This window comes from Myotis myotis, unplaced genomic scaffold, assembly GCF_014108235.1.
Source record: "Myotis myotis isolate mMyoMyo1 unplaced genomic scaffold, mMyoMyo1.p scaffold_m19_p_7, whole genome shotgun sequence".
Classification (NCBI taxonomy): domain Eukaryota; kingdom Metazoa; phylum Chordata; class Mammalia; order Chiroptera; family Vespertilionidae; genus Myotis; species Myotis myotis.
The window spans coordinates 20,048,572-20,070,959 of record NW_023416379.1 but is presented as its reverse complement, the minus strand read 5'-3'; the positions used below and the strand labels follow the sequence as shown (position 1 = coordinate 20,070,959).

The 22,388-nt window shown below is 38.6% G+C and overlaps 1 protein-coding gene across 13 annotated transcripts in view; it reads right to left on the bottom strand.

Annotated features, from left to right (window-relative positions):
• The window catches only part of L3MBTL3 (L3MBTL histone methyl-lysine binding protein 3), an 87,331-nt gene that overhangs the window by 53,041 nt on the left and 11,902 nt on the right, over positions 1 to 22,388 (bottom strand). For 8 of the 13 annotated variants that reach the window (XM_036316955.1, XM_036316959.1, XM_036316946.1 and 5 more), the window contains exons 3-5: positions 6,804 to 6,922; positions 586 to 697; positions 147 to 221 (exon numbers count right to left, since the gene is read on the bottom strand). In XM_036316955.1, coding sequence (XP_036172848.1) covers positions 147 to 221; positions 586 to 697; positions 6,804 to 6,905 — 289 coding nt within the window. In that variant the 5' untranslated portion in view covers positions 6,906 to 6,922. Of the gene's footprint in view, positions 1 to 146; positions 222 to 585; positions 698 to 6,803; positions 6,923 to 8,022; positions 8,524 to 22,388 lie in introns of those variants that run through there. The other 5 variants (XM_036316953.1, XM_036316954.1, XM_036316950.1 and 2 more) reach the window with 4 other exon arrangements.

Below are 22,388 nucleotides of genomic sequence, written 5' to 3'. Positions count from 1 at the left end.
GGATGACTCCTAGATTTCTGGCTTGACGTGGGTAGTTGGTGCTACCACCAACTGAACTACGTGTTATAGAAGAAAGGCAGGTTTGGGGGGAGGGGAGAAAGAAATAGAAAATGAATCGCATTTCAGACATGTGGCGTTTGAGGTACCTGTGGGACATCCGGGTGGAGATGTCCAGTAGGCAGGTGGAAATACGGGCCTGGAGCTCGGGGGAGAGGTCGGGGCTGGAGATATAGATTTAGGAGTCATCAGCATATAGGTGTTAGTTACAACCATCGGAGCAGATGAGAAAAAAGTGGCAGGCTTTTGGCTAAATCACCTGGGTAGGCTATTACATGGATTTACTGGATAATTTCCAATTAACCTGGTGCTATTACAGATCTGGCATTAGGAGAGAAGACAGTTAATGGTTATTTTAAAATATAAAAGCTAGTTCCACATCAGCTTCGTTACAGAAATTTACCTAAGCACATGTGACATGAAGATCACTCAGAATTTTCAAGGTTCCAGCCTACAATAAAACCTGAGATATTCTTACTTTAAAACTTTCAAAAGAAAGAAATGGCAATACAGAGCACCCATTCTTACCTTCTTGAGCAGTTGGCACCATCCAAGTTGTGGTAGCCGTTGCCTTTTTAACATTTTCCATCTCACTCTCATCTGTTATAACTTCCAGGGCTCCAAATTCATTTACTCGAAACTAGTGACAACATGGTAGAGAAAGAGGCAAAATTTACAAAAGTGTTCAGAAAACAGTAACTTAAGGGCTGGCCTATATAGTCTTTAAGAAAAAAAATTATGTGTTAAAAATTAACTAAAACAATTATATCTAGACTAGAGGCCTGATGCACAAAATTCGTGCAACAGTAGGCCTTCCCCCCCCCCCGGCTGCTGGTACTGGCTTCCCTCTGGCACCTGGGACCTGGGCTTCCCTCCCTGCCCTGGCTTTGTCTGGAAAGTTGTCAGAAGGACATCTGGTCTAATTAGCATATTATGCTTTTATTATATCTAAATAAGCTTTCTACTGATATTAAATCATTTGCATTTTACTAATTTTGGAATTTGGAGAAGGGGAATAGAAGAAAGCAGCAAGGTGCTTCTTAAGGATATAAACAACCAACCCTGCACCATCCTGTAAAATAGCCAGCTCACTTATATGGCCTGCAATTTCAAACACCATTTTTTTGCTAAGACTTATATTCTTGTATTACAGCTTATTTGATAATAAAAATTACTGCTTTCCCAGGAATAAGTTGGTCTCACCTAGTTCAGAGAAAAGGAGTATCTCTGTTCCAGAAATTATCACTGGCATATCCATGTCATTATATCCCAAGATGTGAAGGAGGAAGGTGGAAGCAAGGGTCACTTCCTCTTTCTTTCACTACTCTCTGAATTCTCCATTACATTTCCCTCTAGTCTTCCAAAATAGCTGGCAGTATCTAAGAACGAGTCTCCTAGCTCCAGGCCAATTTTATCACTAAAAAGTAAGGGCATTTGCACCATGTAACATAGAAACTCACACATGAAACCTATTTGTTCATGTTGATCAGTGTCATCTTAATCAATTTGATAAATAAATGTTTTTTTAAAAAGTAAAGGCATTTGATTTCAGGGACATTTTGAGTCCAAGTTTTGAAAACTTCCTCTCACTGCATGGCAAGCTTCAAATAGTATGTTTCTGTAATAGCCTGGCCGTAGAGTGTGTGTGTGTGTGTGAAAGGCTGAAGGGGCCCCATCCTCTTTGAAACAGCTAGATTTACTCTCATTCATGAAGTTCAAAGTTTTCTGTATTCCTTCTGTTTTCCCATAAAACAGAATGACATTAGGGATCTACTTATTTTAACAAGTGATGAAGAGCATGAAAGCTAAAATTCAAAGGGATAATAAAACTTTTTGCTTAAAATTTTTAGACTTTTTTCACAGAAATATACATGAGCATGCAAATACATAGTATTTTAAAAAGGCCTTCCATTTCCGAATCCAAACAATTAATTTGGTCAACATGCCCGTAGAGCAGGGGTGGGCAAACTTTTTGACTCGAGGGCCACAATGGGTTCTTAAACTGGACTGGAGGGCTGGAACAAAAGCATGGATGGAGTGTTTGTGTGAACTAATATAAATTCAAAGTAAACATCATTACATAAAAGGGTACGGTCTTTTTTTTTTTTTTTAGTTTTATTCATTTCAAACGAGCCGGATCTGGCCCGCGGGCCGTAGTTTGCCCACGGCTGCCATAGAGTGTGTATTTTGCCAAACTAGATTCAGACTCAAGTCAGAAAAATCTTATTCCTTCCACCAGGTGAAGATAGCACCTTAGATTACTTTCTGCACACAGTCCGCAATCATTACATGCTTTCCAGGCTGAACAAGTTGAAACAGTTTAGGAAAGTGAAAGTGGTCTTCTCCCTGCCACGTACTTCAGACACAAATTTCTAGATAACGTGCATACTCTAGGTGGTGCGTTCATCTACAAATGCCAGTCTAAGAAATCCCAAAAAGTTAACTGGATGAAAAAGACCTAAAAATAACTTTACTTTTTTGGGGGAAATTAATTTTAAAATGATCAAGTCTAAAAACAGAATATTTCAAAAATAAAGCTGACAGTACCATCTACTGGGCAAGAGTAGAAAAAACAAGCCTTATAATGACTATTAATTAGTGATATTACAGAATATGATAGAATATCAATTCTAATGAAAAAATTTAAAACACACACACACACACAAACACACACAAAACAGGCATAAACCTTATAATTCAATCCAGGAAAGCAATTTTCACTTTTATTATGTGTTGATGTTAATTTATATTTATCGGACAGTTACAAAATGGGAGAAATAGCACCAAACATTTACATTACAAAGAAAGTCTCCTGGGGCGTAAATTTCCAAATTGCTGCTAAACTACAAACCACCCTGCAATTCACACACCTAGAACAAGAGCACCACTAAGTGGAGTCTTCAAATAGAAATTCAGACTTATGACCCCTGGAAGCTTTAGGCTCAAATACTTTCAAAGTTAAAAGGTAATAATCCCACAATACAACATTTAACCCCAATAATCTTTTCCTTCTCCTAACATTTAATGCCTATAACTGACCTATAGTTTAAGCACAGTAAAGATGCAATGGCATTTAGGGAAACAGTTGACTCCTGTGAGCTAGGGATCCATGGATGGATGGGCTTTAGGGGTCAATGAGTCCAATGAAATATATGCATAATTAGGAGATTGACACATATATACTTTTCTGGGGATAGGGCTCATAAGATTCATCGTATTTTCAGAGGCATCCTATAACCCTGAAGAGTAAAGAACATCTACTGTAACCAGTTACTTTATCTCAAAAATTAACCTCAAAGTGTCCTTAATGTATTTTATCATATGCAAAGACACAGGAATCATTTTTTTTTTCTGGCTTCTCAATTTGGATTTACCGTGTCTTCTACAATATTACTATTGCTGTAGAAAGTGTTGGACCACACAGCTTGTTAGGTGCTGTTAACAGGACTGGGCTCCACAGGCAGAATTCCAGAGAGACTGACATCTCCCCAACAAAACAGGTTTGGAAGTTGTTAATGAATAGTTTTAGAATCATGAAAACTTGAAATAACCAATTTTATTTCTTTTTTGTTTTTTGAAGTTATTATTTCTTTTAACCTAGAAGTCTAAAAAGCAATGTGAAAATAGTCATTCCATTCTAACCAAGAATATCAAAATTATAAAACTTTACAAAACGCTTTATTAAAGCAAATCGAGCACATCAGGTGACGCTGAACATTTTCTGTAAGTGGGTATGATATATCCAGGTCAATCAGAAACAATTACTTCTAAAATATATAAAGAGTAGCAAAGGTTCTGTTTATTTGCCTTGGCTTGAATTGCCTTTAATTGATTCAAGTCTCTATTTTGCTTGTTAAGGCAAAGGGTCTTTGCCCACTTTTGCCTATATTAAATGACAGATCATTAAAAGACACTCCTGAGATTCCTATTTTTGTTTTATGACTTTTAATGCTGAAATCTGAGTTCTACTTACCAATCTGCTTTAAGGGCAAGGATATTTGCTAACTAAACTGGTCTGCACACTAACCAACGCAAGGCCAACTGTGCACCAGGAGTGCGGGGAGTTTTCCAGTTGGGCTTCTGCATTGCTGCTGCAAGGTCCTGCTCTCAGTTAAATGGCAACTTTTCTTCCTAGATAAGATGCTATTGCTCTCAGGAGTGTATCTGCATGTTACTCAGAGACTCTGAAAGACTAAATCCGTACGGCCCAGAGGAATAATTCTCTGTGGATAAATTTCAGACAGCATGAGAAGCTCAGGTAGAGAAATTGCTTTAGGGAAAGGGAGCCCTACTATACATCTTCCCATACCACTCACTACCTGCCTGTTCTCAGGGCTGGCCCTGAGATATTAATCTACAAATACTAATTTACATTTTAAAAGAACACATTAAGCAATGCTAAGGTTTCAAACAGGCAAAGCATGATGTGAGAGAGTAAATTTCGTGATTTATTCAAAGTTCTTTCTAATATCTTACGTTTGTGAAAAATTAATTTCTCAATCAGATCTCTTAAGCAACTCGAATTTTAATAGAACGAGCAAGTGAATTACAAATCCTAAGCAACATAATCGATTGGCTAGCCTCTGAATCTCCTTAGATGAAAAGGGTAGAAAGGTAGAAAATCAGTTTTTAAATTATTTTTTTAATGGACATCAAACTATCCATACTGCATGAAGTGAACTGAATACATGACAACTGTCCAATTAGGTGAGCCTAAAAGTAAAATCAAATAACCCAGATTATAAAACCCACTAAATGGGGTAATTATCTGCTTGCTTTAATAAAAGTAATGGGTTATTTACTATTCCTAAAATCCATTGCTTAGAAAACCTCGGGCAATCTAAATTTCTTAGGGATGGAAATTATACTCAATTGTTAAAACTAACCAAACAAAAGTTACAAATTTTGTCATCTATCTGATACCCAAAAAAGCTACTCAGAAGGGATTAAAATGTACAAGAGGATGCAGCAATGAAAAAGGGAGGGGAGCAGCTACACAACATATCACAATGCCTGAATAGCTACAATTTAAGTCTTTTCTATATACACTAGAGGCCCAGTGCACGAAATTTGTGCACAAGAGGAGGGGGTCCCTCAGGAGGGGGGCCTGCACCCTCTCACAACCTGGGACCCCTGGCTCCTCACCACTCACCTGCCTGCCTGCCTCATCACCCCTAACTACTTGCCTGCCTGCCTCATCACCCCAACCACCTTTGCCTCGGCCCCCACTGCCACGGCTTCATCTGGAAGGACGTCCAGAATGACGTCCAGAAGGTCCTTCGGCTGTCCGGTCTAATTAGCATATTACACTTTTATTATTATAGATATTTTTTTCAACCACCTCATAACCACCTTAAGACATAGATTCCCTATTTCCATTTCACAGATAAAGATTCGGAAACAGGACTTTAAATAACTTGACAAGGTTCAGGTAGCTAATATGTGGCTGATGTTTTCAGAGTCTGAGACACCGTTCCTTCTTTCTCAAAAATCCCAGTATCTACTTCCAATGTATCTAATCCAGATGAACAGTTGAATAATGTTAAGAGCAGATAAAATTTTTAGTGTTTATTTAATTCCTTATTTTACCAAAAAGGAAACTGGCCCAAAAAGACCAACCAACTTGTTCAAGGTCACACAGCCTAAAACTAAAACCAAATCTCCTCTTCAGATGTCACTAAACCTCACTCGTGTATTTCTGTTCAGTTAAACTCAGAAAGGTACATTGGCACACTGCACTTATTTCTTTAAACCTAACCCAACTAAAATCTAAGTATGTTTCCTTAAATAACAGATCTAAATCTCACCACTGAGAATGAACTAGGGCAGGTTTGGCAGCGAAAAGGGATTGGATTATAAGAAGCCAATATTAGGGGGCAGGAAATTCTATTCAAGACAGTACAGAACTCCAAGCATTGGAGAGGTAAGCCAGCTAATAGCCTGTTAGGGAGACTGGAAGTTCAAACATCTGAGTGACCAAGTACAGACACAAAGTCCAAAAGGCCACAGACAGGTTCAAGGTCCCAGAGATAGGATCAGAGCAAAAGCAAATTTGAAATGAGAGGTGAGGGCGGCTGACTTCTCAGGTGGCTTGTGTAACCATGTTTCATGGGGCAGCAGATGTGGTCCCTGAGAGGGCTTTAGGGGTCTGGGGGAAAGGGGCATGGTGAGCACCTAGAAAAGGAGCACATGAAGGAATCACTCTCTGAAGAGAGTTCTCATCCATACAAAAGCAGCCTGGTGTACAGGGAGAATCAGTAATTTTGAACAAGTGATTATATAAAATCCATATTTACAGTATAAATAATTTAAGGGAGGTAAATCATTCTGTTTATTCAATATTTTAACATTATCCAGTTTTTAAATGAGAACACTAGGGCCCAGGGAGTGTGGTTACTTAAATTTATAAAGCCCATTACTACAAAATATAAGCCAGGTTTTCTAACCTACTACTGCCACATTTATTGGTCATAATGAGAGAGTCAAACCTGAGATGATCCTCCTCGAAGCTGTAACTCACTCTCTGCAAAGTGAGCACATGCTGCCGAAACATTCCTTAGTCTCTACCCCAAGTGACAAAGGCCTCTGCCAAACCACAAGCATGTCCAGCTGTCTTGAGAGTTTACTGTAGAGGTCTAAGTATCATATAAAACACTGTGCTTAATGTTTTTAATTCTTAGTTTGCGTATATATTCAGATTTAATTTTTATCATTACATAAAATTGTACGTAATAAAGAGAGCTTACCTTTAAGTCACTTCCTGGCAATGTGCCTACTCCATCTTTCCAGTCCATAACACTGAATACATCAAACTCTTGACCACTTGTGCTAGAGGCAGATTCAGTCATGATTTATTTTTTTTAACCTGTAGGCAAAAAAAAAAAAAAAGAATTCCACATACAAATCAGTTTTTATTTCAGTGGTCATCACTTTAGTTTCCCTTATTTACATAATTTTCTTGATCATAATATCTCATATCCACAGATTAAGAAATAACTGCTTCAGAAAATATCAACACTATTGTATAATGTAATCCATGGTAAGTAATAGCAAAAAAATAGTAATAAAATTTCTAAGTTATAAAGTGTCACAGTAAACATTTCTATTTTTTTTAAACATATTTTATTGATTTTTTACAGAGAGGAAAGGAGAGAGATAGAGAGCTAGAAACATCGATGAGAGAGAAACATCGATCAGCTGCCTCCTGCACATCTCCTACTGGGATGTTCCCGCAACCCAGATACATGCCCCTGACCGGAACCGAACCCGGGACCCTTCAGTCCGCAGGCTGACGCTCCATCCACTGAGCCAAACCGGTTTTGGCTAAAAACATTTCTATTCTTAAAAAGAAATTCATTGTTTCATAGCAAACTCACTTAAAACAAAGAATCATGCCCTAGCCAGTTTGGCTAAGTGGACAGAGCATTGGCCTGGGGACTGAAGGGCCCCAGGTTCAATTCTGGTCAAGGGCACATAACCGGGTTGTGGGCTCCATCCCCAGGAGTGGGCGTGCAGGAGGAAGCCAATCAATAATTCTCTCTCATCACTGATGTTTCTATCTCTCTCTTTCCCTCTCCCTCCCTCTCTGAAATCAATAAAAATATATTTTGGGGGAAAAAAACAAACAACAAAACCCCAAAGAATCATGATGCCATATGGGCGTAATTCCTTGCCCTCTAAATAGTTTTTTGTTTTGAAACATTGAAAAGAGAGTAGGTATGAATAAAGAATAGAAAATGTTAATAAACAAAAAGGAACCATTTAGATAATAAAAAAGCAAGGAATGAAAGAATCAATATGACTGATTCTTTCAATAAATTGATTTATTTAATACAGGTGAAATATCTGCCAATTTGATGTTCCCAGAAATAGAAAAAAAAAGTCTCAACATGTACAGTAAACACCAATAATAACACGCTGTGTTAAGGTAACCAATTCAGTTAGCTAAACTATGATAATACTTACTTTTCATTTTTTAAAAAGCTGCAAAACTAACTTTTTCATAATCATAGTTATTGGCAGCATTATGTTGTTCTTTGAGACTGTTTTCTGTGTAGTATGGGATAAAACAAGTTATGTTGAGGTCATTGGCAAGCAATGGGAAAGATCAATGAGTCCTAAATTTGAATAATAGTGTCAGCATGAGTTTGTGATGCATTTTATCTTTTAAAAATATGCATTTTTCTAGCTTTGTCCACTGAAAAAGTCTAGAAACAATCACTCATCAACAGTAATGAGCAGCCCAGAGCTCTGACTGTGGTCTCTAAATACCACTTCTGGGAGGTCTTCCTGGAGAAGGAGGTGATTTCTGGCAGAAAATGTGCAAGATGAGCCTGGAACATGTCAAACAAAAAAAACAATTAAACTATCAAGGACAACAGAGATCAGATCGAAAGAACTCAGAAGCAACTGAAGAGGCTCCTGCAGGCCCAAGAAAGGATTCTAGCTGCGTTGAATTGTAACGCGTCAAATAAGTTTAAATCCACGAGTTCATAATGATATTCAAAACCAAACAAAAAACAAACCTAGAACACTTTATTGGCCACCTTTGGGGAGGATATATGGTAACCAAGTCACTATGTATTTGGGAAAATAAACAAGGATTGACCCTGCCTGTATCATGAGACCCATGCAAACTATATCTCAGGATAACAAATAGTTGGGTGAGGGGAAATTTTCCTTTAGAAAGAATTCCTGCTAATAAACAAAGGTAATCCATGGTAAGCTATAGCAGAAATAAAGTTCTGACATTCCTTTGTTGATCAGCAGGAGAACTGAAACATAACCATTTGCAACACGTAATAAATTAATGGCTCTAAGAAACAACCATATATGAAGGAGTGTTGCCAGGAAAAAAACAAAATCGAACCTAATCTGATCAAGTTTATTTACAGAAAATACCAGGAACAAAGGAACACATTAAATCACACCACAAAAATATCAGAAGCAAAATTTGGACTGTCAGAAACTCTTTAGTAACATTTCTCAAAAGCACAGGCCACAGACCCTGGGGGGCCCTGAGACCCTTTCCAAAGGTCCAAGAAGTCAAAACTGTTTTCATAAAAATACTAAGCCGTTATTGCCCCCCTCACTCTGTTGACATTTGCACTCATGGAACAAAAGCATGAGTGGGCAGAGCTGCTGCCACTGATTTCTTCACCATCCTGCATTCACAGTAAACAAAGGTCAGTTTCACTAAAGACCATCCTTGATTAAATATTTGTCTCGACGCCTGAATATACATCTTTTAATGTTCTGTGTGGTGATAAAGTAAGTACCATAGAGTGGGTGGGCGTGCCAAAGTACTGTGGGTGCCTCAAGGAAAAGGAGCTGGTGAACTGCTGGAGATACAAGCTGAATAAGCTGTTTTGTTTTTCATGGAAAGGGAGCCATTTTTTTTTTATTTCCAAAACTATGTTTATTCAGGTTTGAGTATTTGGCAAATGTTTTGTCAAAAATAAATGAAGTGAGCCTGTCACATCAAGAAAAATGCTGACAGCGTTTGTAGCTAATGATACAATTTGAGCATTCAGGGGAAAATGAGAATTTTTGAAAAACTGGTATCCACCACCAAGAGCTTGAAACTTCCCAACAGCTAAAGACTTCTCTAAGGAGATGGGTGGTGACAGTCATGAATACGATTTTAAAATATTTCACAATAAAATGCTGTCAACAATTGGAAGTTCTGCACAACGTGGCGAAGCAGTTATTTTCCAAATGACCAGTGCTTAATGTTACACAATTATGCATGGGTAAAGAATCCATTCAAAGTGCATGGTAGACCAATAGATTCTAAAGTTACAAAGTATTAAAAGCTGATCAACAGAGCTTCAAACTGCACATTACAGCAGACATTTAAGAAACTACCACTTGTTGCCCTGGCAGGGTGGCCTGAATGGTTGGAGCGCCATCCCGTGCACCAAAAGGCTGGAGGTTGTGGGTCTGAACCCCGGTCAGGGCACACATAGGAGGTAACTGATCAATGTTTCTCTCCTAATCTCTCTCTCTTTTTCTCCCCGCCCCCTCCCTTGCTCTCCCGAAACATATCCTAGAGTGAGGATTAAAAAAAGAAAAGGAGCTACCACTTGTCAAGTTTTGGTGTAGTGTCAAAGAAGAATATCCACCACTCACTGAAAATACTGCAAATACACCTCCCTTTTCCAACCCCATAAATGTCAACCAAAACAACATACTGCAATAGATTGAATGCAGAAGCAAATATCAGAACCCATCTATCTTCTATCAAGCCGGACATTAAAGAGACTTACAGAAATGTAAAACAGCAGTACTTATTTAGTATGCTTTTAGTTTTGAAACTATGTTTGTTTCGTTAAAACTGTGCTTACATACACTAATGTAATGGGTTTACTATTGTTATTTTTAAATAAGTAAAATTTAAATTATGTATTTTAATTTGTAATACAGTAAATATCGGTAACTGTAACCTACACAAATAATGGCACTTTGAGATTTTAAATTATTCTACCATATAGGATAAAAACTTGTTTTATTCCACAAACAAACTGGCAAGAAGTGAACAAAATATTTGAAAGAGGAAATCTGAAATTTAGATGAAAAGAAATTTAGGAGACATATTAGCAACAATATCATAAATCATAGATATTGTTTGAGCCCTGATGTCAACTATTTTTCAAAAAATAAGATTATAAGGAGAGGAGGAAACATGAATGCCAGGTGGCTATTTGATGACATTAGACAAATGCTATTGCTTTTTCAGAGGAATAATGACAGTGTTTATTTTTTTTAAGTATTGCACACTATTTTATTGATTTCAGGGAGGAAGGGAGAGGGAGAGACAGAAACATCAATGATGAGGTAGAATCATTGACTGGCCGCCGCCTGCACACAGCCCCCCACCACGGGGGATCAAGTCCACAACCCGGGCATGTGCCCGGATCGAACCGTGACCTCCTGGTTCATAGGTCAATGCTCAACCACTGAGGCACACTGGCCAGGTGACAGTGTATATTTTTTAAAGGGGAGTTCTTTGTTGTATTTCAGAGACACAAAGTGAAATTGACAGATAAAATTATGTAATTTGAGGAATTTGCTGTAAATTAATCAATGACATAATGAAACGAGATTGGCAACATATTGGTAATGGTCACTATGTGTGAAGGATCTATGATGGTTTATGATACATCTTAGTTTTATGTATGCTTGAATTTTTTTATAATAAAAATACTTCTATGTGCAGCCTACTTGAATATATAATATACATTCATTTTTAAATAGTCAATGGAAAAAAACTTGTCTGTTTGAATTATAGCTATCTTCTGTTGGAATATACTAGTTTCAATAATTTTTTTCTTTTTTTTCTGTTAAATTAGAATATGTCAAATATTATACATATATTATTAAGTCTATTTCTGATCATTTCAAAATCTATACAGTCTAAATTTGCAGAAGCATCAGATTTTACTATCATTACAACTTAATCCTCAAAACAGGAACTAGGATATAAAGGCCTATGAAAGAATTGAATTGACCTAAGAAATAGCAAAAATATTGCCCTAACCGGTGTGGCGCTATGGTTAGAGTAACAACCTGCGCATAGAAGGATTGTGGGTTTGACTCTTGATCAAGGGCCTGTATGTGGGTTTCAGGTTCGAACACCAGCCCCTGTTGGAGTGTGTGCAGAAGGAAACAAATCTATGTGTCTCTCTCACATCGGTATTTCTCTCCCCCACCTCCCCCCACACACCTCCCTTCCACTCTCTCTTTAAAAAAATCAATGGGAAAAATATCCTCAGGTGAGGGTTAACAAAAATAAAAATAAATAGCAAAAAAATTAAGTGAATTAATCTGCACTTAAATTCTCTATGACTCCTACCTCATTAAACAGATAAAGATCAGGAACAAAACTGACTTCCGTTAAGTGAAGAAGAATGGCAACTTCCTGACAGACAGTCAAGTGACAGAATAATTTCCCCCTGGTGGCTAAACTGGGTAAAACTTGAGTGATCCTTTAAAAAAAGTTTTACTGTTCTTTCTCTATAATTTTAACAGCATCAAATCACCAGATAGCCCATGCCAGACATGATACATATACTTTCTAATTTATTAATTAAACCTCTGACATTCTTTCAGAAAAAGATTCAAAGCAACAGGCAATTTACATCCATTAATTCATTTATTTCCCACAAAAAGTTAGGTTGTATTATCCGTCTAGTCTACATTGAAGAAAGTGAGCCTCAGAAAGGTTCACTAACTCAGCCAAAACCATAGTTGGTGGTACAGCCAGGACTTGAACCCAGGTCAGCCTGATTCCACCCCAGCCTATTTTTCTCCAGCATTATCTGACCTTTGAAGAATCCTGTCCCCTCTGAGAATATGGTGAAACCGACTTTCCCCTATGTTACTTCTTAGAACATGGCAAATCCACAGCCAGTCTGCTAGCACCCAAGTTCTTGAATTATGTGTATCAGTGCAACACATACCCTTTAAAAAAATATATGCTATTGACAAAATAGCATTAACACACATATAAAACACAAGTATATTTCTCATCTTTTCTAACTTTAAAACCTATGTATATTAAATTCACAACAGCAAAATCCTGTGTCTAGGAAGAGGAACAAAAAATAGAAGAAATCTAAAAGCTTATACTGTACAAAACCTGCATTACATGTTTTAGGAAATATTTAGAATAAGTTTTTGTTCTATAAACACTGGTAATGTTACACAGTGTGCTCTGCCCATAAGGCACATATCTAGAATTTATAAAAAACTGTTTCCATCCATTGTTTTTTTCTAAGGTTTGTGGACATTTTGTGCAAAGTACTGTAGCATGAAAATATTTAGTATGTTGTCTTTCCCATGGTCTGATTTTGAAGCCACTGGCTACTTTCACTATCACAATTAGTATGAATAGCTAGGATAGATGAGGTGTTTTTCCACAATCTCTTAGTCACACAGAATAGCCAACAACCAATATTATTTTAACAGGAGCTACTTCTATGCCACCCTACGTCTTTTTCCCTAGTTTTCATCCTCCACAAGTGTGTGTATACAAACATACAAACATACAAAGTCCTTTCACTCCAACCAACCATGTTCCTAAGAGGTAAGCAGGTTTTTTTGTTTGTTTGTTTGTTTTAGTATTTAGAAATGCTGCTTTATGTTTTAATTATCACCTGGCACTATCCCATAAATAGCCTGTATTCCACGGGCCAGAAAAAGCAGGTAGCAGTTACTCACAATACAAGTCACAATCAGTGTTTCTCATTCTGCAGAAATCCCATCCCAAATCTCTTGCTAATGGTGCTGGGACTTCCTAAGAAAGTGCCTTAAAAGTGTACCATGACAGGTCCTCTGTGCTATCAGACAACACCTACCAGTTGCCTCCTAATCTCTTCTAAATTCAAATGGTCTCCAGCAAATGCACCAATGCAGCTTTTGATTCCCACCAACATACATGTGATGGCTGACAGGAGCTAAAATCAAGGGGACTGACATCCAGTGTGCTTCTACCGGCGTCCATTGTGGATGCCTCACTAAGGAGATGGCTTTATTGAAGGCGGAGGTCATTACTACTGGCACTTGCGCAAATGTATTACATGCCCAAAGCCCCCTTTTTGTGAAACAGTTCACTTTAGCTTTTACTAATTTTTATTACAATTTTCTTGCCTTGAGCCTGCAACAAAAAGGCCTGGAGGACAGACTAAATAACAATACAACACTATTCTCAGAATTACCTCCTGCATCTGTCTCCTGTACCACCCACTGTCTCCAAACCAAAGCTGTGCAACTTGACTCCCTCTTGGAATACTGTATTTAACAGATGAACTAACTTCCTCAATTGCTCAAATAAATCTCTGGAAGTTCCAACCCACCATATACCACTAGTAATCAAGAAACATTAGATGGTGATGAAATTAGTTAATATCTTACATTCAAAAATCCTGTGTTATGAGAAGATGGGGAAGCAGGCCCTCTCATACATTGATGGCAGCATTATAAATTGAAACAACCCCTATGGAGACCAACTTTCAAGAACATATTCAACAGCGCAGCGATCCTAGTCCTAGAAATGATTCTACAGATACTTGCACATATTTATAAAAGGAAAATGTAAAAGGTTACTCTTTTTTGAATATAGCAAAAAAGAAAAAAAATGTTCATTAATAAAAGCCAACTGTGGTACATCCATACAATCTATAATAATAAAAGCATAATATGCTAATTAGACTGGACAGCCGAACGACCTTCCGGATAACCTTCCGGACGAAGCTGGGGCTGTGAGGGCTGAGGCAAGCTGCCGCTGGCTGTGAGGACTGAGCCCCTTGCATGAGTTTCATGCATTGGGCCTCTGGTGGTATAGAATGCCATTGTAAAAAAAAAAAAAAAATGAGGCAGCTCTTTATATTAAGATAATAGAAAGATCTCCAAGACAGAATAGAAACAGAGGCATGGATATGTGGAACAGACTGACAGCTGTCAGAGGGAGGGCTCTGGGGGACTGGATGAAAGAAAGTAAAGGGATTAAGGATATATATATCACATAGACACAGAGAAGAGAGAAAAGGGGGTGGGGAGTAGGTGCAGGTGGGCTAAGGGAGGGGAAATGGGGATGGAAAGAGGCGTTGCTTGGGGTGTTGGGGTGATGGGTGCACAATGCTGTGTGCAGATGATGTTTTGCTGAGTTGTACACTTGAAACCTGTATGGTTTTGCAAACCAATGTCACCCCAATAAATTCAATAAAGAAAGAGCTCCCAGATGTCTTTAATACTAGTAATTCTGTGCAAGATACAGGAACGACATGCTACCATGTATATAAAACCAAGGGGTTATGTATAAATATATGTACTGGTTATATGTGCACAGGCGATCTCTGCAAGGATTGTCGGAAACCAGTAACACTAGCTGCTTCCAGGAAGGAACAATGGTTTGCTGAAAGACAGTCATGGGGAGGAACCTTCTCCCTGTATATGCTTTTGTATCTGTTGAATGTTAAACAAAATTTTTTTTTAATTAAAAAACAAGTTTTAAAATCTTGCTTCATATTTATGTAAAACAGTTTATGTTATAAAAGGCATGTCTTCCCACGTTTGTTATTGAAGCCAACAACTGAAGCTACAGCTCAGAAGTCAGGAAGAGAAATCACCTTCCCCAAAGCTCCTGGGTAATTTGCTAGTAAGTATTCAACTGTACATGCAAATGCATCAGCTCCACAGATCAGTAAGAAAAGGAAGGGCAGAGTTCAGTTCTCCACAGTTTAGGTATGGGAAAAATAAAATACACACAGCAGATCCTTGGCATTTGCCCACCATTTATAGTTTCTACCACTCCTGAAGGACATGTGAAGTTCCAGGGACATTGAGTCATTTGTCGTTTTGCAGAGACATGATTCTGCATCACACACAGCTCAGAGGCAAGAGCAAGTGGCCTGGGCCGGCCAAGGTCCAGGTTCGCCCTCAGTCAGAGTGCTTAGTCTCCGTGCTATGGCCACTATCAATAAAGTGATAAAAACTTTTTTTCTTGTTAAGAAATGAAACAAACAAAATTAACTGCTAGTTGATTCTAGCATTGATGACAGAATAAGGGGAATATGGAAATGTTTTTGAAAGTGATAGGTCCTGGCCACAAAATTGAAGTTTCAGATGAATTAAAGACTGAAATGTCAAATGCAATGATGACTCAGACACATGTGTGTGAACAAAACTACCAAGTGCTCCAAAAGGAAATAAGTAGAAAGGATGTGTGAACTTGTTTCAATAAGTGCTCCAGACAGTACTAAAATTGCTCATCGAGTGAGATAAGTAGTCAAGGTCTAGAGAGATCATTTACATTTTCAGTTACTCTTCAGTCATCTGAAGGAAGGAATTTTGTGCTACAATGAGTGTTTTCAAGTTGAGAATTGGCGATGGTCTTGCGATATGTCCCTCACAACCGCCAAGAGCCCACTGCGCTATTCTGACCAGAGATAACCAGAGTTTGTGTGTCCTTCATAATCTCCCCTCATACAATCCCTTCACTCACATCCGTCATGAGTGGATAAAACGGGGCTCAGTGAGGGCACGACTCCTGCCGTGCTGAGCTCTAACGGCACATTCAAGACGAACAGCCTGCCTGGAGCTGAGCTGAAGAGGAGATGACAGTCGCCTGGAAGATAAGCAACCCCAACTAGGATGCTCGAACCTAATGTGAAAGATGGGCCTTGCCTACAAACCAAAAGCCTGGATCTGCAGAGAAGGTGAGAACTAAAGATTACTAAGAAAGGGGACTAACTGCTCAAACCATTGTTTCCAGATATTATATTTCATACAGCTAGTTAACATTCACTAAACCAGTTAAATAGTTTTTATTTTACAACTGCTTTTTGAGAGTTGCATTTTATAGTATTATAGTTAACAGGTGCATCTGAAAAAAATAAGGTACAGAGATGTGGCCACAAGTGGTTGTAAAATGGGTACAGATATCACCTTAAAAGCAGCACCTGAGAATCAGATTAAAATTCTGTCATTCAGACAACAGGATGACATACCTGGGTCTGGTGTCAATGGACTAAACCTACCAGGTTTTGGTTAAGAGGGCAATGTACATTTTGTTAAGAGTGAGTCGGGAATGCCAACCCCAAGATCATTATCAGGAAGCAGACAACAATGACAACGATGCAGAAGGGTATAATGCAGCAACAAGAAAAGTCACCTCCACTGTGGGGAGGCCGCCCTGTGGCTCTGACGCCCACTCTCATACCCTCAACTGGCTCTTGGTTTACCTTGTGGAATTCATCCATTGCTAATCAAATGCTGTATCTGGCACATTGTGATATACTCTAAAGTCCGAAAAGTCATTCATCAGCAATCTCACCTAAAAAGCCTGCACCCTTATATTTTTAATATGGTTTTTATTGACTTTAGAGAGAGAGGAAGGGAGAGAGAGTAGAAACATCAATGAGACTGAAACATCAATCGGCTGCCTCCTGCACGCCCCTCACTGGGGACCAAGCCCGCAACCCAGGCATGTGCCCTAATGGGGAATAACACAGTGACTTCCTGGTTCGTAAGTCGACACTCAACCTCTGAGCCACACAGGCTGGGCAAAAGCCTGCACCCTTATTAATGTGACATATAAAACTGCCTCCACTCCTTGTCATCCTTCACAGGAGCAAATCAAATACTTCATGGGTCAGCCTCAAACCTGCCACACGCTCACAAGTTCCTCCCTCCATCCCACACCCTTTCCCGAGATATGTCCTTCCTTTGCGCCTGCTCATTTTGCTTTGCAAAGTTTGACAGTGACCTACTCTGTGACTTCAGATCAATTAATCTCTTGAAGTTTCGATCTGTAAAGTGTGGAGAATTACAAAACTTTTCTTCATTGGGCAATGATGAGGATTCAATTCGATGAGATAAGCCGGTGCCTATTACATACTAAGCAGTCAATAAAATGTTAACTTTTTATTATAATTATCTGGTTTAACAATTATTCAAGTTCATGAGAACTGCTCCGTGACCTTAAAAGGTTAGACAGCAGCTTCTCCCCCCATTTCATTTCATTTTATTTCAATAGCATCTCTTGTAGTAGGCTCCCCGTGTTCAAATCTACATCACAATATCATCATCACTTCATAAAAGTGGATATTCTGCTAATCGCCACTCATATTTATTTACATGGCTCCAGACAAGACTGCTAGCTTTCCTACTAGAACAAGACATCTGAAGTAATGCAGCAGGATCTGCCTGTGGGGAGAGGGCTGGACCCCACGCCAGTCCAACCACACACTGTAGGCTAGGGCATTTAATGAAGGTGAGAGAAAAGGCTAGGGCAGCGTATCACAAAGTCTGCTCCTCAAAAGTTACCTTTTAGGGGACCTTTTATTTAATGCCATGATGAAAAGCTTTAAGGTAAAAGGGATCTGAAACCCCCTCGGGGTCTCTGGGAGATGCACAGCTCGCATCGGCAGCCATGCAGCCAGCTGTGCAGTGCTGCCACCTAAGCCAGTTTCCCACAGTCGCTTAGCTTTGTGACAACCATCACAGGACATCGAGTTCCATGCAACCTCGCTTTTGGAAAGTGCTGAGCTATGGAGAAAACATTCAGAAAATAACATAAAAGTAGGTAGTGTTTTACAGGAGATAATTTATTCACCTTCAGGTCACGTTCAACTCCAGGGATGCTCCCCTCTGGCCGAGCTCCCAGCCCGCATCCAAGTGTGGAGATCTGCAGTGTGTAATACTGGGGAATAACCTCAGGGCCTGTAGTTCTTTAAGTCCAAGGCAGAGAAATATGTGATCCTGGGGAATACATGGCCCACGGTCTGTCTATGACTATTTAATTTAACTCTATTTAATTTACTCCCCGATGGCCTCCTTTGCCTGACACCAGAGAGGTACCAGCCGGTAAAGAAAGAAGTCACATACCCACAGGTAAGACCACGTAGGGATAGCCAGACAAAGGCCATAAGCCTAACACACATTAAAGGGGCACAGACATCCTGGAGCAGAAGGGTTTCTTCCATATTTTGTCATTAAAGGATCTCACCAATACCAGCTTATTTGACGCTCACAACTACCGCGTAAGACTGACAATTTACTAGGTGCATCACCCTAACCTCTCTTTGAGACTTAGCTCCTTCATCTGAAAAATGGAATAGGAATATCTACTTCATAGAGATTTAATTTTTTAAAAATTATCCACATTAGAGTGCTTTGCACATAGTGGACACTCGGTCCACAATAGCTACAGTTATTCTGAAGCAAAGAAATAAGCTGCTCTCCAGTGTCCACATTCCCTCCAAGCCCTGGTTTACCAGATATCGGAAGCAGCCAGAGCAGAGGAATGATGACTGTGCCAAGGCCAATACCTCTGCACCACAAGCCCATTTGATTTCTCAGGAGTCCAGAGACGAAGGCAGGGAAAAGCAGGGGGGTTAAGGGAAGGACGGTAAGACTCTGGGATTTCACAGGCATGTAAAATTTCAAAATGAATTTGGAAAACTGATGTAAAGTCAATAACTACTCATTTCTGCCAAGCTCTTAGAAAGAACATTTTAACAACCAAACAAACGAAGGAAGACATAATATCTGAATAACAACCCAACACTAGGCCACTGATAACCTTACTGTGACATTTTTGCTGAGCAGGCATAAAAGCTTCCTCACGTTATCAACTTTGGTTCCAGAACCTGCTTTTAAAAAAGCTGGAGCAGAGGCCAATAGAAAGCACAGTGGGAGATTACAGCAAGAGGTCAGCGGGGGAAAAAAGAGATGAAAGGTATGGAACCTCCCCAAAGGGGACTAGAATGACTCCAGTAAGAGTCTTTCTCTGTATGAGTACTCGAATGCATGTACATGAATTGCCAGAAAAGAAGAGCTGCAAAGAGAGATTCTATACCCCATTATAATATGTATTACACCGTATCATGATCATCTGAGAGGCTTTGGAGGAAAGAGACCTCATTTCTTTATCCTTCCTGAATATCTAAAGCATCAAAAAAATGTTTCAAATGAATAAATAAAAGAGAAGGGGGGGGGGAATGGAAGGCTAGTTCCCTACAAAGGAGGACTGCAGAGAGGGAGAATCAGGAGAAAATCTTCATTTGTCCATCTATCACTTATTCTTCGGTGAAAATTCTATCCACCAACTAAGCTGCTAAGTATTTATTTACCTCTTTGGCAGAAGCATAACATTACCGCTCCAAAAACACTTCTTATTTAAGTGCTCCAAAAACACTACTTACTTAAGTGTCATTGGAGAACACATCAAAAGAAGTTAAATTCAAATCTCTTAAACAGGCTTATTCAATAGGATGAGAGAAAAATCTAAACTCACACTTGAAGCATCTCTCAACAAACACACATTGCTACAAAGAAAAATTTTCCTTTCAAATCAAGCATGACAGATACCAGCTTTGATATTCTACTCACCCTGACTGATAAGAACTCTGAATCGCAGACATACTGGAATTGAGATCTGTGTGGAGAGATGTGAAATTCTGCCCCGAGGGCCCCACTTCATAGATTTTAGGTAGGCAAATTCTAGATCATTTAGACATGAGGACTGAAATCTTAGTACCATCAAGAGCCAAGAACAAGCCCTTGAGAATCTGAGTCTTCTGTCTACATCTATCCTTAAATAGTAGACACCTCCAAGTGGCAAATAATCTGTGCTTCCTTTAAATAGGAGTCAGTTATTATGATGGCTCCTTCTTATTGATATTTTCTCAAAAACCTTTCTTTGCCATATCTAGTGATTATATTTTAATGAGAACAACCCTATTTATAACTCTATGTATCTGATTTGTTACCTTTTCTGCCATGGAGATTATAGGCAAAGGGTTAGTCACTGAAGACAATCTTTACAAAATCTCAACTTCATGCCCTTCCGTTTGTTTACTGTACGAAGGATGAATTATTTGAGATTCTGTGGCCTAACCTACACACTTCCTCTAAAGGAGGAACAGAAAGTGAAAAATGCCTTTCAAGAAAAAAAAAGTACAGTACATAGAAAATGAAATCACAAACTGACATTAAACAGGCCAATGGCATATTTAATACACTCTCATCCAATGCTTTTATTTGAAGTTCATTTTCAATGTACAACTACGAAGATTCCTCAATTTGAAACAGAAATAGTCTGAAACGTACTATCATATCATCAACATACTACTCTAGCAGGATAATAATAGAAATTGTATACCATTAGAGGGATTTCAAAGGGCATTAAAAGAACAAGAACCTGTCTGACACAGATATTTCAATGCTTATGCAAAATATGCCTGAACTGAAATTTAAAACACACACCTAAAAGTAGAATCTTATTCTTTTTTCCTATTTTACTTCATAAATTTTAAATGCTAAGAGTAGTAATATTTTTTCTTATTCAGCTTCATACTTTCATTGAACATAGAGCTAAAATTAAAAGATTTACACTTGATTTCTCTTTTGCAAGTAATGAAGTAGATGTGACCAGATTTTTATTTTTCTCATAGAAGTCATGTCTTCAGGCTAATCTTGATAACCACTTGTAGCTAAACTCCTTAGCAACAGATTTTACAGCTAGGCCTCAAATCCACTAAATAAGACCACAAACCCATAGGGTGAATTATTCAGATCATTTAACAACCAGACCAGAGTGTCCACTTAGGAATTTCAATTCACAGTTCAGGGTTCAATCTGTTTAACAGATGGGGGGGAAAATTCAACTGATTTTGGTGCCTGAACAATCCTAGTCAAAATGATCTAGTAACTGACCTAGTTTAATTCCATAAAATTACACACAACATAAAGCTCTGGTCTAATCTTAAAAGGGCCTGGAACATAACAAATGCTCAAAAAAAAAACCCCACCTTATTAGATAAAAGAGCTTCAATTAAGGAGAAATAGTCTACTCTGTAATCAACGCATGCAATGGCATCCTAAGTCAGACTAAAGCTCTATGGTACAACAGATTTGTGTAACTTCCATTGCAACACAGAACCACCCAATGGATCAAGAGACTCTTCACTTCATTTATAAACATGGACATACTCTTCTGGTTAATGAGTTTAACATCAGTAATGATAGCACTGCTGATGAATATATTCTTTTATATATATGTATGTGTGTGTGTGTGTGTGTGTGTGTGTGTATATACATATATACATATATATATACACATGTATGTGTGTATATATATATGTATATATATAGTTTTTAAGTATACACATTATGGGCTTTTTATTTTTTTAAATATATTTTTATTGATTTCAAAAAGGAAGGGAAAGGGAGAGATAGAAACATCAGTGATGAGACAGAATCATTGACTGGCTGACTCCTGCACACCCCTTACTGGGGGGATTGTGCCCGCAACCCAGGCATGTGTCCTTGACCTGAATCAAACCCAGGACCTTTTAGTTCGCAGGCTGATGCTCTAACCACTGAGCAAAACTGGCTAGGGCCTGATGAATATATTCTTAGTCACAGTCCTGGCTTTCATTTCTAAATTTTGATTCTAGTACTGTACATTCCGCCTCCCCCACCCGCCACTTCCTTGCCTCCAGCTTCTCCCCCTTATCTCTATTCCTCATTTTCATTTTCTTCTTTCCTTTCATAATCCTGGCTTCTGAGTAAATGCTGTTATCTTTAGAATTCCGTTTGGTAAACTGAGGTCCATTCTTTTCATTTATTGATTGATTTACATTTTTTGATAACTAACCCTATTGCCTTATCAGGTCTCTTACAAAAAAACAAATGAAAGCTTTTTAAAAAACAAACCCAGGAATTCCCAGACCTAATCTGAATAATGTTCTGTTAATAGTTTGTGATCATTTCAAGGCCATGAGGTAGACCAAGGTGTTCTTTTCAGTATGACTCAATAATTGGTC